This window comes from Cydia amplana, chromosome 13, assembly GCF_948474715.1.
Source record: "Cydia amplana chromosome 13, ilCydAmpl1.1, whole genome shotgun sequence".
In the NCBI taxonomy this organism is placed as follows: Eukaryota; Metazoa; Arthropoda; class Insecta; order Lepidoptera; family Tortricidae; genus Cydia; species Cydia amplana.
In genome coordinates this window covers 2,522,251-2,539,574 of record NC_086081.1, presented here as the reverse complement: position 1 = coordinate 2,539,574, position 17,324 = coordinate 2,522,251, and the positions used below count along the sequence as shown (strand labels likewise).

The following is a 17,324-nucleotide window of genomic DNA, read 5'->3' as shown; positions in this document are numbered from 1 at the left end:
CTATGAACCAGCCAATACCCTGATAGACCTACATGATAGTGAACCCTTACCGTATGGATGCCATGAAGTCCAAATGCTTGTTCTCTTCCTCAAGTTGTGCAACTCTTTGCTCCGAAGCCTGCAGTCTTTGCTGGGCGGCGGCCAGCTCATCTATGAACCAGCCAATACCCTGATAGACCTACATGATAGTGAACCCTTACCGTATGGATGCCATGAAGTCCAAATGCTTGTTCTCCTCTTCGAGTTGTGCAACTCTTTGCTCCGAAGCCTGCAGTCTTTGCTGTGCAGCGGCCAGCTCGTCCCGCAGCCAGGCGTTCTCCTGGCACAGACGGCGGACCTGGGTGCGGAGCTTCTGTTTCTCGGCCTCGACTGATTGGAGGTGGGAGGCTAGGGCCATCATCACCTGGAAACAGAACAGTAGGTTTGGTTAATAAGTTGATAATTACCCGAGAATATTGCTGGAGAAAGTATGTACCAAATAATTTTTTTTTACACAAAGGGCCTACAACACGTTGCGAGTCCAATACAATAACATCCTTAGAATGCTGTTAAGGCTGCCGAGGCACTGTAGTGCGTCAGGCATGTTCGCCGAGGCGCGAACGGACGACTTTTATGCCATCAGACGAAAAAGAGTGGCCTCATTACTACGACGTGTGCGCGGCAGCACTAACAGCATGCTAAGGGCGTTAGACGAGCGCCTCGACTGCCCGCTCATTAAATACTGGGTAGAACTAGTCATCGGTAGGTCTAAGTAGATATAGGTTACTAACATAGTGTTAAGTCTAAAATGTTACTAACAAAATATGGATCGTCTTTTGGTCTGAAATAAAGAATTTTTATTTTTTTTATTTTTATTTTATAATAAGACAAGTGGCCGATATAGTCATGATCGGAATCGATCTACATTGGAGGGCACTATCATCCGAACAGACGGTGTTTTGAACGTCTTTCAGTTGATATTTATATGATTTTTTATTTTTAAGGGCCTACTGCAGCCGCGTCTGGCGCTTTGTAAACCACGCCCGCTAGTTCTTCCCTCCCCGCTAACACGCACACATGGAAACGCTTCGCGCCGCACGTGAAGTTTGTGTGACCTTTTAGCACCATCTAACGTTACAGAAGTTAACTACCATTATACGCGGTCGCTGCGGTCGGCCAGAAACTTATATTCGGAAAAAATAGAAACAGATGGCGTTGTTACTTGTTCATAATAGCAAACAATAAAATAATTAATTAATAAACCTAAATATTTATTGTTGGTTTTGGAAGATGTTAACAGCATAGAAGCAGCAGCGTAGATAGCATATAAGTTAAAGAGTATTGATAATAAGAAAATAGCACAAGAACAGAAAAGAGATTATTTTTGATAAAATATGATGAAAACAGATTTACTTGATTACGCTCACCTGACTTTGCGGTCACTAAATGCAAATTTCAACCTTATTGTTATGAGGTTACAATACCCCTGGGGTTGCAGGCGTCCATAGTCGTTATTATTATAAATGCTTTGGTTGAAATGCTTTTTAACCCTCGAATTTTTCATAGGTACAGTCAACTGCAATAATAAGTTACTCTTCGACGGCCGCAAAAATATGTGACACGCTCTTATGGCTCTACAAATAAGATCTAACACGATCTACCGCAAAACGGCCTTCGGTGTGTAACATATTATTGCAGCTGACTGTACTCGTATTCATTGTATAGGTAGGTATTAATATCTTTTATCCGATCGATTTGCATTTATTTGAAATAAATCAGTGTTTAGTAATTATGTTTTATTGAATAAGAGATTATTTTATGTAAGGAATACAGGGTGTCTTTTTGAAACACCCATTTTCTGGATAATTTTGAATTTCAATTGTCAGGGGTTTTAATTAAAATTAATTTAAAATGTATTATTTTGTATTTGTATTAAATGTATTAATTTAAAATTAATTTTTTAATACATTTTACAACGACAACAAACAAAAGTTCAAATTCGCAGTATTTTTATTACCCGGGTCGTGTCGCAACAAAATAGAAAATCATATTTTTCAAATCTAAGCGTTATTGTAATTTATCTCAAATAACCAAAAAACCAATCTGACTAGAACTTAAAAACGAACAGAATTATTTTAATATGTCGATTTTTCTTGGTGACCCAGGAGATTTTTTTTTGTATCCCATACAAAAAGAATGTATCCCAATCGCGTATCGGTTTTGGTTTTTACTTATAAGTGTGAAAAATATATTCTACCATATACGAAGGATGTGTGTTTTTTCATGTTTTATGTGTCTTTTTGTACAATAAAGTGTTTTACTGCTACTAATATATCATATTAACGATTAACTAAAAAGGTATTTGCATCTAATTTAACTGGTAAATTATTGAAGTCCGCTAAAATTTATATATATACAAAAAAATATTTGTTAGTATGTCCCAAAATCATGGCTCATTTTTAAGTCTCCTGACTTACCAAACATATCGCAACGAAGGCAAGGGTACAACGCGGCATCGTGAACCTAATAACGTAACGTTTCAGTTACTTTTTTAGTCGCCGACCATTTTATCCGGGGTACGAAAAGAGGTATTAGATCTATCCTGGGTCTAATATGTTATAAAAACATAGTTTATTGAAAAATGTTCGTAGGTAGTACACAAAATTTAAATTTTCTTTTAAATGTGTTTTGGGTCATCGTTATCCCTGGTGACTTTTCTGGTGACCCAAGAGACATCAATTTTATTATGACTCAGGAGACTTTTTTCTATGCACTTTGATTTTTTTGATGCGCTAATTTTGTAATCTAAAATAACTAATTGACCTATCCTCCTTTCTATTGAAAAACTTTAGTTCCGAAATTGCTGGTCAGTGAGCTTGTTTAAAATTCTAAATTCAAATTTGTAGCGTTAATTTTTTAAAATTCGAATATAAATTGTAAAGTTACCTTGCAGACCTCGCATCTAATATTTGGTCATGATATTTTGAGTTTTATTCACCAGTACTAGAGTTCACTTTTATTAGCGATTTCATCAAGATGTAGCTTTATTGAATTATAATTATTATTTATATTTGAGTGATATAAAGTTATAATGTAACTGTGAGATCCTCGTATTTCAGCCCGTACAAGATTATAACCTTTTTCATGTAATGTCATTGAGTTTTTCTTTATTGATTTAAATGCCATCTAAATGAGTGGCCATCTAAACCTTACGGTCACGTGATCGCCTTACGCTGTCTCGAGTTTATCATTTTTTCCCCACCTCAAAAAGTGCCCAGCGCCGCTAAAGAAGTTTTCTCGTCAATAATCTTTGAATGCAGTTGTTTCTTTAAAAAACAATAATGTTTCATTTAAGTAAAATGAGCAAACTTAAGGTTTTAAGGCACTTTCCCTCCAGGGCCCATAATTATTTTCCACCCGGTATAGTAGACAACAATTTTTTTCGACTAAATGAAGTTTTATTAGATAAATCGTTGATCACATCGTTCGTTTCACACATCACATCAAATCGTTTGTCATCACAATAAAAATTTGTCAAAATAATGAAATGTATGCCAAAAAACATAAATAAAACATATAAATTCAACACATTTTTTTAATAAAAATCTTTCTCGATGAAAAGAACATCGACAAATTATAGTGTGTCAAAGGTCTGTTTGATTTCAAACATAGACAGAGAATCATACTATCTTTGTCTTACACTAGTACTAGCACCCAAAAGAAAAGGATGAGTATAGTTTTTGTTGTTCCTATTTACTGACAAGATTTGGTTGACCCAGTATATGTTCAAAGAATTAATATCAAAACAGATGTCATAATTAGGATTGGCTACTTTAAGAAAGGGACAGAGAGATTTAATCCTCTCGCTCTGCACGTTTTTCTCATTCCTCCTTGTCAAGCCAAAATAAACTATAAAATGATAGTAACACAGTACATTGTAATATTCACTTTTTCCACGGTATCATGTCATTGTAAATTACTTATGTGAAATTGTAGTGGCGTGCGACTTTCAAACCGGAGGTCACGGGTTCGAACCCCGGCCCGTGCAAGTGAGTTTTTGTAAGTAGGGACCTTTTTTAGTGATACTTAAATATAATAACTTTTCGTATTATTGAAATAAAATATTTTATTCAAACAAACTTAATAATATAATAATTAAAACGAATAATATCAATTAGTTTTTAATATTTATTCAATTATTTTAAATTATTTGAGCATGAAACATACTAGATTTATTTTTATCATTACAATAGAAAAAAAGCAAAAAATATATTCTTATAGATATTTTATTTTCAAACAAAAATAAAGCAAAAAGTTACGATTAGATTCTGATGGCTAAATACCAAACAGCTACCGATACATTTCAATATCTGTCGAAATTTCCTAACCCGTTGTAACTGACAAAGAGTATAGATTTCGACGTAGCATGACGTAGCTAAGCAAACACGCACACATGCGTAACGTATAGGCCTGTAAGAAGGCACCATCATAGGTTTACCTCCGATTCCGTTACTACTCAATGGAGTTACGACTCAACGTTTATTGGATATTAAAATTTTACGTAATTCGGAGCGCTGCGCGAAGTGACATAGGTCTTACCTCTTTGAGGCACGACGGCCATCTAACATTACTGGCATAAAGAATGCATTTATGACTTTGACGCATGACAGAAAGAGAAACCGAACTGCGTAAAATGGGCGTTTGCTGTTGAATTCATAAAATCAAAAATCGATAATAAATCCATCGGTAAAGGATAATAAGTTAATATTTAGTTCTTTGAAAGTTAAGACGAGATTAAAACCTTTGCTGTAAGGTGGATTGTGCTGGATATGGATGTGTTTTCTAGTTGCACGAAGCTAAAACCGAAAAATGAACACGTAAGTTTGGATTTATTTTCTATCGAGAAAATTTTAAGCATTCGTGTTTCGACTACTACGAAATCACTTATCATATAGTCAAGAAACATATATCCGAAAATCACTACTGTTTGTTTCCGGGGCTAGCCACTGCCACGTTTCTAAGATCCTGTTATTTTTCGATGCACGGCCTTAACACGCTTTTATTAGGTCGACCTGTATGTAACTAACTATGTAATCATTACATTACATTATAATGGAATCTTGCAAGTTCAATTTGATCCACTTCCCGGTTTCCGATTGAGCTGAAACTTTGCATACAGATGTAAGTCGGGTGACAATGCAACATTATGGTACCATCGAGCTGATCTGATGATGGAGACAGGAGGTGGCCATAGGAACTCTGTGATGAAACAACGCAACCTAATTGTGTTACGGGTTTTTGGAATTGTCTCGATGAGTATTAGTTGTCTGTGGTAAGAAAAGTACAGTCAGCGATAAAAGCTTGTACCAAAAATGAAATTTTTGCCAATAACTTATTTAAACAATTAGTCTTGTTTCACGTAAGTAGCTCGAATCAAGAAGATCCACTAAAACAACCGCCGTAAAGAAAATTTACTTTCATTATTGGGGAACATATGACATATTTCTACAGTCAGCAGCAGAAGTTGCTAAGCGGACGAGGTGTTCAAAATTACATTGACATGCCCTTATTCTCTTAACAACAAGGTCGCGTCAAGATAATTTTGAACACCTCGCCCGCTTAGCGATATCTGCTGCTGACTGTACAGTGAAATAAAACCTATCATATTAAATTATTGATAACAATATCGGACTGACTACTGATAACTATTCCGGGAGATCGACAATGTTTATACACAAATAGCAAATGTGTATTGATGCTCGTATAATCGCACGTTCAGCACTCTGCAAGTCAAGAGCATTACGGTGTGTGGTCCAAGAGAAATGTGCTCACTAATCTAGCGGACATCTCTATATTACAGTAGGCACACACATACTTATATATTCATATAGGTATATACCTAATATATAGGTTATATAACCTATACCTACCTAATATATAGGTTATATAATATATAGGTATATAGGTTATATAACCTATTAACTAAATATCTGTTCCGAAGATCGTTCATGTTTAATGTTTATACACAAATAGCATACCTATGTCTACGATACGTGATACGTTTCGTATAGACGCACGTTCAGCACTTTGCAAGTTACGGTGTGTGGTCTTTTTCGCTGCTGTTTTAACTGCCCGGACAAACTTCCTCTGCTTACGATAACCTAACCCTGTTTAGCTTATCCTGGGCTATAACCGCGAAAATCGACGTTCGCAAATTGCTGGGATCTTTCTCTTTTACTCGAATGAAGGCGTAATTTGAGTGACAGAGAAAAATGCCCGCAATTTGCGAACTTCGATTTTTGCGGTTTCCTATTGGCCCTATAGCCCTGATGTAATATGGGTTTAACCTAAAATAAACGATTTGACATTGAAATTGTCCCATTCCCCTTGAAAAATATTAAAATTATATAGTACTAGCGACCGGGGCGGGTGCCCCGGCTTCGCACGGGTTAACAAATTATACATAAACCTTCCTCTTGAATCACTCTATCTGTTTAAAAAAACCGCTCTAAATCCGTTGCGTAGTTTTAAAGATCTAAGCATACAGACAGACAGGGAAGCGACTTTGTTTTATACTATGTAGTGATTTCGTCTAACACAGAACATAACTTCTTTACATTAAAACCTTCTTTAAATTAAGTTTCGAACTAAAACTAACTCGTTTGGGCCACACGGCAACGCGTCATCAGCCTCACGAGTAGGCTTTGTGGCTGGAGGGCTGCGTCATCATTTAGGGGGCAACTTCGTTTCGCGCCCCTATGCAAGTAGAGGGGGGCTAGACAAAGGCGGGATTAGTACGTATTGGTTTTTACGTCTGCCAAATGAAGAAATGCTGTGAGGTTTATTCTTTTTTACAACCGATATTATAATGAATATTTCTTTCTGTGGAATGACATCTCTGTAGATGAGATTTAAGGAATCAATTCGAAGATATCTAATCATTCTAATCAAAGACGCTTATATTTGTAAAACTTTTAAAAGTTTTAGAGTATCTACTCGTCGCTTAGTACCTAGCATATACTAGTAGTTGAGGCATATTAATTTCGCCGATTTTATGAACAACTTCTATTTTCTTAACTATGACAACAGATTTTGTAATCATTGTTATTTTGTAATAAAATACCTATATTCTCAAGTAAGGAAGTATATCTTTTTTCCTATCAACATCGCATTTATCGAACTTCCTCGGGAATTGTAATGTTCTGTCTAGACGGGTTCATTTTCATGCGGTAGGTATCTGCGGTAACCAATGTACCTGTTTGTATTTGCTCTTTATTCATAATGTCTGGGTGACCGAGCTTCGCTCGGAAAACATATAAAAGCTCGAAAATGCGCGTTTTCACAGAGATAAGACCTAGCTAGATCGATTTTTCGCCCCCGAAAACCCCCATATAGGGAAATTTCATCGAAATCGTTAGAGCCGTTTCCGAGATCCCCGAAATATATATATAAATAAATAAACAAGAATTTCTCGTTTAAAGGTATTAGATAGATAGATATTACATATATGAAGTAACTCGTTTTCGTTTCGGAGCACTAAAGATAGGTCATATCTTTAAAAAGTTCAAGTAAGCAAGGAACTTGGAACTAGAGACCCGTGTCAAACAGACTAACAAAGTTACGTGGCAGCAGTATATGTCTATTAGTCTGCTTCGGTCTGTGAACACTAGGCTAAGTGTAAAATTGTAAATCATAGGTTAGTTAGGTTCCGCAGACTGTTATACGCTATACGCGCCTTCGTTTCCCTTTTAAGATAGTGCAAGTCCTAATGAATCAATGAATCACTTATTATTCTTTACATAACCATTCACAAGCTATCATTATTAATACAAATCATCCGACGAGTAAACGCATTACGCCATCCTAATGTATATTTAACACACCAAAGTGCTCCCTACTAACCTGATCATAAAGTGATACAAATTATCTGTATATATAATACGGCCACGTATACCAAATCAACGTTATGCGCGTGCACGTATGTATATATTTACTTGTGGTCTGTGGTGTGTCTATGAAATGTAGAATGCAACCGCAATCAAGAAAACATCGAATATCACAGCAGACATTTGACTATAATGACTGGAAAGAAGTGATTAAGGTTAGCTACGGATTGGATGAAGGCTTAGCTGTATGAATCTGATTTGTAATACCTAGTAATTTAAATTGTATTTTTTTTAATGCATGTTAATTATAAGATGTAATTTTTTTTGAAAAGATGTGTCCCGCCGAGTTTGTTGCCGGTCCTATATTGGGATACCCTCCTCCAATTGAGGGGGGATTTAAATCTTCTCGGGGCAGAGGTGTAGGGTTGGAGCCGGTTAGCTTTATTTGACGTTCATAAGCGCATTGTAATTATGCTAACTTGAATAAACTATCTTTTTATCTTTTTTTTTATATAATGTAAGTGAAAATGATTTTTCGTCATAAAACTTAAATTAAACCTTCTACTAGAAAATCTCTGCAAAACTTATGTCCCTAATAACCGCCTAATTTAGATGGGTGACCTAAGTGCATGTAGGTATTTTTAATAGTAAGTAATTATTAATTTACAAATATTTTAAAACCAGTAAATATTAGTGAGATAGCAAGGACTCCTATAAGTATATTAATTCCAACTTTTTAATCGGTTCCCTTAATAGAACTATGATCAAAAGCTCCCTTATGCCCTATTTGCTGAATAAACATTTGCCTATGAATATTCCACACAACTCCAGCCCCTACATTATACACCTGCAAGTGCCCCCGTTAATTTCCATCTGGCGCGGTGTAAAATTCAAAAGGCTCTCCTGCCTCGGGCAGGCGACCTAAATGATGCTCCGCGGTCCTTTGCAATTGAGGCCGGCACGAGCTTTCAGCGCCGTGTGAAAGGAAGGGTTTATGTAGTTTTTGTAGTGCTAATTGAACGTTTTATTATTGTTTAATTCAGGTTTTGTTAAGGACTAGGATAGTGAACAGCCACCGTCATAAAGGTGCGTTCAGCAAGTGAGGCAGGCAGGGCAGGCTACCTAAATGACGCTCGGTCCTTTGCGAATTGCGATTGAGGCCGACGCTTTTAGTGCCGTGTGAAAGGAAGGGTTTAGCGGTCTTTGTAGTTTGCTAATTAAACTTTTTATTATTGTTTAATTGTTTTGTTCAGAGTCTAGGACACTGGACCGCCGGCCACTGATGAAGGTGCGTTCAGCAATTGAGGCAGGCAACCTAAATGATGCTCGGTCCTTTGCAATTGAAGCCGCGAGCTTTCAGCGCAGTGTGAAAGGAAGGGTTTAGTAGTTTTTGTAGTGCTAATTTAACGTTTTATGATTCAGATTTTGTTAAGAGAGTGGGATAGTGGACGGCCGCCGGCCACTCGTAAAGGTGCGTTCAGCAATTGAGGCAGGCAACCTAAATGTTGCTCGGTCCTTTGCGATTGAGGCCACGAGCTTTCAGCGCCGTGTGAAACTATTGAATAGTGACAAAGATTGTATTTACCTGTGCCTCTCCAAGTCCCAGCTCGATAGCATCGATGCTCTTCCTCACAAGCGCAGCCTTCTCATGTTCATGCTCTGTATTGGCTGCTAACCCAGCCAACAGCTGCGCGTGTTCAGCCCTGAGGGCCTCGAGCCCTGCGGCGACGGTGCGCGCGCCGGCGACCATCTCCTCCTGCGACATCGCCGTCATCCTGCCGAGCGATTCGATCTTCTTTCTGTGGACAATAGAGAATAATGCTTAGTAAAAGCATCACAGATTTACCAGTTTATTATGACGCTGAAACGCGTGTCGAATAAGTGTTAACTGCAAACGCAGCGCAAGGATTGCATTATCCACAGTAGCCACTTAAACATGAATCCATGACCACTGTTAGTAGTGAACTAAGGAAAATGTTTAAGGCAAGTCAACCTTGCTTAGGTCACGACTGCTTTGTGTCAAATTAAAACTATACTACGGTCAATGTAAACAAGATCTACTTATACCTGACAAAGACAACTTTACTGCTAAAACTGTAAAAGTGCTCGAATATGTTTGTTCCTTTTCCTTGCTAATACACTTTCAATGTATGTACTGTTATGTTTACTATGTGTATGTATGTGCTGTGTGTTCGTTAAATGTAAATAGCTCCTCGGATGTGCTCGGCTATAATCACCTAGTTGACCATAATATTATTGCCACAAAAACTCGTTAATGGCCTCGCGCAAAACTTCCACATTTGACGTGTAAATAGGATACCTAATCATGCATGACGATAAAGATATAATACGACATAACTCCATGTAATGATATAAATTAAAACAACATCGCGTGATGTGGCAATATACATTCAGAATCGTTCAAACCTTCGCTGCATTCGCAAAATGATGACATCAATTTTACTACAATGACCGAATGAGTGAGTGAATGAGTCATTCGTTTGCGAATAGATCTAATCAAAGAGCGATCTGCGTAATTTGACAAAATAAATTAGATGCCTTATAAATCTTGTCATGGAGTGATTGAGCGGAATGGAGGAAGATTTGTTATCTACGATTAAAGATTGTACGCCTCTAAAATCTTAATGTTATGTAAATAATTGGGTCAATCCACTTTCAGAAGTTTATACCTACTTATTGCTTATTAATTTTTAGGGTTCCGTAATCCGTACCCAAAGGGTAAAAACGGGACCCTATTACTAAGACTCCACTGTCCGTCCGTCCGTCCGTCCGTCCGTCCGTCCGTCCGTCCGTCCGTCCGTCTGTCACCAGGCTGTATCTCACGAACCGTGATAGCTAGACAGTTGAAATTTTCACAGATGATGTATTTCTGTTGCCGCTATAACAACAAATACTAAAAACAGAATAAAATAAAGATTTAAGTGGGGCTCCCATACAACAAACGTGATTTTTGACCGAAGTTAAGCAACGTCGGGCGGGGTCAGTACTTGGATGGGTGACCGTTTTTTTGCTTGTTTTGCTCTATTTTTTGTTGATGGTGCGGAACCCTCCGTGCGCGAGTCCGACTCGCACTTGGCCGGTTTTATAACACTATTACACTGTGTAAAGTGTATTGGGGTAGCTGCGAAAGCGGGTTAATTTTGAAAATGACGAATATCTAATAAAAAGGGACACTTTTTAAGTTTCTATTGTAGCAAAAGTAAGCAAGATGCTTTGATAAGCTGTCATGGGGCCACAAGATTTTATTAGATATTTTTGCGTGGTTCGTTGTATAAGTAGTTAGTAAACATTATTATCCCTTTCTAGTGTAGGCTAATATGAAAGTGATCACTTGGTAAACGTAGCGAAACACAACTAGTTTCCCTTTCTCCGCTTATATTTAATAGTCTAGTTACTAGTACTACTACACTGGTAATTGTTGCATTTTTTACAGCTGCAGCGCAAATCTATGCCAAAATACGACTTTGTTTAAAGTCAATGTGGCTAATTCCGTCATAGGGACTATTCCGGCCGTCCACGAGCGTATATTTATTCGTTTTATTACATTTTCAATCGTAGGAAAAAAACCATTTGCTTTTGATTGCTGAAACTAAAAGCAATCGCTGCTTTGTTGATGGATTTATCAATTTTGTTCGTTGTTCGAGAAAAACGCTTATGGACGGAATAGTCCCTATGACGGAACTAGCCACATTGACCTTAATTAAATTTAAACAAGATAGTAGGTATAGTTAACCAATTATTTTCAGGTTTCTGTAACCAAAGATGACAAACGGAACCTTATAAGTACTTAACTTTTTTTCGCTTTGTGCAGACGTAATACCTTAGCCTTAGTGAATATAAAAAAAATCGGATTTCGAAGCACATGTAGTAACGTAAAAAAAATGTGATAATCCTTATTACTATGACAAGCTTATCACTTCTAACAACAAGATCAGAGTAGATTACGTAAGATTAACATACATTCAAAGGGCCGTACTTTAAGAATATTTTACATTAAACGATTGTAGCCTAATAGGTACAGTCAGCATCAAAAGTAACGGATTAAACGACGCGTGAAAAGTATATACTATCCTCTTATAATTTAACAAAAAGAGATGTGTCTACGAGTACATGTCATTCGCTTGCCCTGGTCCCATTCACTTGGGGTCGGCGCGGCGCAGCATGTCTGTTTCTTCCTATCGCCCGTCATCTCATGTTAGACTGTGACTGGTACTTTTGAACGTAAACATATATCTCTATGGGTCTCTATTGTTTCCCAAAAAGTGTTGTCATAATGTATTGTTTGCCCGCTTTTTCGTTAGTCATGTCATAATTCATTTGGTTCAGAAACGCGTCACTTTTCAGTATTGCCATAAAACAAACCCAACCTATCTATAGGATAACCTTACGAAAATCCTGAAAAGTTAACGGTTTCAGATTTATGACTAATCATAATATACTTAATATACTTAAGCCAGTCTTCTCCGAGACCACGGGGACAACGCCGTCCTCGAAACATCGGAGGTAAATCTTAAAAACTTAGATACGCGATTAAGTCCCGTTGTACAATTTAATCATCATAATATGGCAAACAATACATTATGACTTAAAACTTCTCTATTTTTAAGGATGGCAGATTTTGGCGCGTTGTTACATCAACTACTATTGATACTGACTGTACGAGGGGCGTTCAAAATATTCTCGGTATTGATATCTTACGACCTCTTCTAAAATTTCTTTCGTTACTGGCCGCTAAGGTTTATTCATTGACATTAAAAAAAAGTATAATTCGAACCGAGATGGTCTTTTGTTTTTCTGCAATTGCTGAACAAACATGAACATCATGTGCGAATTGACAATGTTAACTAAATTAGAACATCGATGCGTGATAAAATTCTTGACAAAACAGGGTAAAAATCAAAAAACCATAAAAGAGGAAATGGATTGTGTTTACCGTGAGTCTGCTCCTTCTTTATGTACCATTCAAAAGTGGTCAAGCGAGTTTAAACGCGGAAGGGAGAGTATTGAAGATGACCCTAGACCTGGCCGGCCTGTAGTAGCTACTTCACAAGAAAATATTGATAAAGTGGAAAAACTTATATTGGAAGATGGTCGAGTGAAGGTAAAATCTATAGCACAAGTAACCAATCTCTCTATTGGTACCGTACATGATATTATACATGACCATCTTAATATGTCAAAAGTAAGTGCAAGATGGGTTCCGCGAATGCTGACTCGGCTTCAAAAAGACATGCGTGTAGCTTGTTGTTCCGATTTTATTGACCTGTGCGGTGAAAATCCTGATGAGGTGCTGCAAAGAATAGTTACTGGAGATGAAACCTGGGTTCATCATTATGACCCAGAGAGTAAACAAGAGTCCATGCAGTGGCACATTAAGGGTTCAGCTCATCCCAAGAAGTTCAAGGTCATCCCTTCAGCTGGCAAGGTCATGGCCACGATATTTTGGGATTGTGAAGGAGTATTACTAATCGATTATAAAGAAAAAGGTGTAAATATCACAGGACAGTACTACGCTAACATTCTACGTCAATTAAAGGATGTAATTAAAGAAAAGAGGCGAGGAAAGTTAACCAAAGGTATTCTGCTTCTGCATGACAACGCCCCCGTCCATACTGCTCATATTGCCAAGGCAGCTATTGTTGAATGTGGGTTTAAAACTGTTACTCACCCACCGTATAGTCCGGACTTAGCCCTCAGCGACTTCTTTTTGCTCCCCAATCTTAAAAAGGATCTGCGTGGAAATAAATTTTCTGACGATGAAGCATTGAAGGCGGCAGTGGAGGAGCATTTTTACACGAAAGATAAAAAATATTTTTACGAGGGATTATAAAAAAATAATTGATCGATCTTTTAAGTGTATGAACATAGGGGGGGAGTATATTGAAAAATAAAAATATCAAACTTTTCGTACTTGTTTGTTTTCATTCTCATACCGAGAATATTTTGAACACCCCTCGTAGAATAGTATAAGAAATAAAAACTCAATCGTGTTAGTGAGTCATCTAACTCATGAGCACGCTAGAATTCTCACTGGTTACCAAGGAGTTCGTTCAAGACCGTGCTCGGAAAGAAATTAATATAAGTTATGCCACCAATTATATACGTGTTGCATCTCTTTCCTTAATATTGCAATCGAAGGTGACGGTGACACAACGCAACAAGCCACGGAGTAGATTTGTGGCATTAGGTTAGTACAGGCAGTACCTTCGCGCACGTGCTGCGCAGATGTTCAGATTAACGCTGTAATTGGTGCAAAACGGCTTTAAATAGAACGACGGAGATGGCTACTCCATTTAGTCGCAATATAAAGATGTTAGATCTATTGTCTATCAATTATAGTCAGTGATAGTGATAGCATAGATACAAAAATTAAATTAAGTATAAATAAATAAATAATATGGGTCAATACAATCTTACACAGTAAGCTCAATAAGGCTTGTTGTGTTGTAGTCTAAACTATTCATATTCGAAAACAATCATAAATAGTTAAATACACAAATAAATACCCGTACCAGGATTTGAACCCGGGACCTCATTATTCGTAGGCAGGATCACTATCACTGCCAACTAGGCTATAGGAGGCTGTTACAATTTAGGCTACATCACAATCACACACTAGGTACCAGAGATGGGCAAAATTTATTCGAATGACGAATAACGAATAAGAATAACAAAATTTATCGCGAATGACGAATAAAAATGTCGGATGATTATTCTTATTTGAATAAATTATTCGTCGAATAATTTATCCGCGAATAATTTATTCGTCGAATGAATTGCCACGAATAATTTGTTTATTCGAATACCTTATTAACTTTTCACGGTTTAGAAAGATTGGCAACTGTAATGTGCAATGCAACTACCTAAATAGTAACTGTAAATATAAATGCGTTGTGAGATTCGCTCTGAAGCAAATAACTGCTAAGAAAATTTGGTGTTCTCACTCTTTTATTATAAAGCTATCTCTTTCTAGGTCAGGCCAGAAAGTTACTAACTTTGTGTGTGAGTAATTCATTGTTCACGCCAGTCCTTTTTTTATTATACTACCTGGGCTTAGCTTTGAACTCTTAACAATCTTTAACTTCTGAACAAATATACAGTAAAAGAACAAGTCATATGAAACGTGCTATTATTCGTGTTGTTTATTTGAATGGAATAAGCCAAAAAACTTAAATATTCTTCGTGGATTTATTCGAATTAAATAACGAATAAATCATTCGTCATTTGAAAAGTGTTCGAATGATTCATCCGCGGATGAATTATGCGAGAATGAATCATCCGCGGATGAATTATTCGCGAATAAATCATCCGCGAATAAAAAAGTCGTGAATTATTGTTTATTCGAATGATTATTCCGATAAAAGTTTATTCGAATGATGCCCATCTCTGCTAGGTACCAGAGTCAGTATTATGACTTTGACATGATTTGAACCGGAGTAATTAGTATTTATTTATATTTTTCATCCATAAAGTAAGAACATTTTTACGCTTCAGACACATAAAATAAAAATAAAATGTTATAATTACACTAGATTAGTAATAACTTCAAGATTTCATCGCCTTACATTACAAAACGGAACAGAGAAAGGCAAAGACGCATTTGCGAAAGCACCCGCCATCAACATTAACCCAGTCCATTGTAACCAATGACAGCTTGATGACTCGCTGATGCACTGATCTTCAATGTAGGAATCAATGTCCAATGTACAGTCGCCATCAGATATATCGGAGCGGCCAAGGTGCTCACAAATAACGGAACACGCCTCTATTGCCAAGGCGCCAGAGTGCGTGTTCAGATATTTTTGAGCACCTTAGGCGCTCCGATATAATATCTGATGGCGAATGTATGTCACATTTCAAAGTAAGACGTTGATGATTAAGTAAGTTTCATAGAGAAAGTTGATATGTCCATTAAATTTGAAGTTTATACCGTGTGAAATATTGTATGAGTGAGACATGAAACAAACGTCATGAAAGTCGTAGCGTCATATTTAATAAAGCTAATTTAATTATTAACAGTATACAACAAAAAACAGTCGTTCTTAAAATCTCAAGTCGGACTAGCGACAATCCACTGATACGATCATAGATGATCTTAATATTGTTTCGGAGAACGGAATAGGTATCAAATATGTTTCCAAATTGATTTAAGCAAGATAACCTTGGGTTTGATTAAGTTTGATATATATCTAATAGAGAAAGTTGTTGACTGTTAAATTATGTTTGACAAGTAAGAGTAAGTAAGTGTTGTATGTGTTTTTGTGTCTCGAATAAACATTAGTTTTACTATAAACTTGAACCAATCACTTTTAAAATTGAATGTAAGGTATTTTTAGTTTTTAGAACTCTCTTACACTATAGTTATATGTCAGAACTATGACTCATGCGCTCATGAGTATAGCCGTCTACAAAAATAGCTGAATGTAATATTTGGATCTCCATACAGACTACGTAAATTAACGGTTCTAGTAGTAAAAAAAAACAGTCTTACATAACCATTCATTCAATTCTACATACTCATATTCGTGTAGATATTGATATTGGCGAACCTCCGTGATAACATGCATAGTTGCATACATTTGTGTTACATAAAGCGAAAGAAGTTGTGATTGGTCAATTGGAGTTACAGTTGAAATTACCGTGAAAAATAATATTGTAATCTGAAAAATCGTGACACACAGCGACGTTTTACAAAGTCATAGTAACTAAGGACCATTCCACTAACCCGGGGTTAACCGGATAAACCTGGAAATACCATGGTTACCAATACAGTTTGACAGTAGGTTAACGGTTTAACCACTAACCCCGGGGTAGTAGGATGGTGCAATTAGCGCTAACTTATGAGCACGCTAGAATTCTCACTCGTTACCAAGGAGTTCGTTCAAGACCGTGCTCGGAAAGCAATTGATATAAGTTATGCCACCAATTATATTCGTGTTGCATCTATTGGTGGGCCTAGGTAGTACTAACATACGAACATTGCAAGTTAAATAAACGGTAAAACGATTATAAGTTCAATAAATTATAGTTTAATAAGGATAAACTGGAACGATCGATCATGATAGTACAAAGATACCACCAGGAAGGCATAATAGCACAGGAAGAGCCGCGCCCGGTTTCATCACTCCACTAAATAGGTGGAAATGGATGTTACGAAAGCTTTAGGAAACGCCCCGTGAGAACGGGACTAAATGACACGTTCATCGTCTCTCGATGAGTTCTACCCTACAGTATCCGTAATTAAATTGATTAAAACTGATACAACTTTGGAACAAACAGAAACGACATTCAATAATTTTGTGATAAACACATCAGTTCGTTTCTTGTCTTCAAGATATTTTCCGGAATCATCCATTGAATGGAAATATCTCGCGCTAATCACTATCTCTCAATCACTCTGATACCCTGGTACTTTAAATTCAGAACGAATAGCAAATG

At 36.9% G+C, this 17,324-nt stretch overlaps 1 protein-coding gene across 1 annotated transcript in view; it reads right to left on the bottom strand.

Moving 5' to 3' along the window:
• The window catches only part of LOC134653373 (kinesin light chain), a 65,473-nt gene that overhangs the window by 32,613 nt on the left and 15,536 nt on the right, over positions 1-17,324 (bottom strand). The window contains exons 2-3 of the mRNA XM_063508709.1: positions 9,451-9,664; positions 201-403 (exon numbers count right to left, since the gene is read on the bottom strand). Coding sequence (XP_063364779.1) covers positions 201-403; positions 9,451-9,664 — 417 coding nt within the window. The remainder of the gene's footprint in view (positions 1-200; positions 404-9,450; positions 9,665-17,324) is intronic.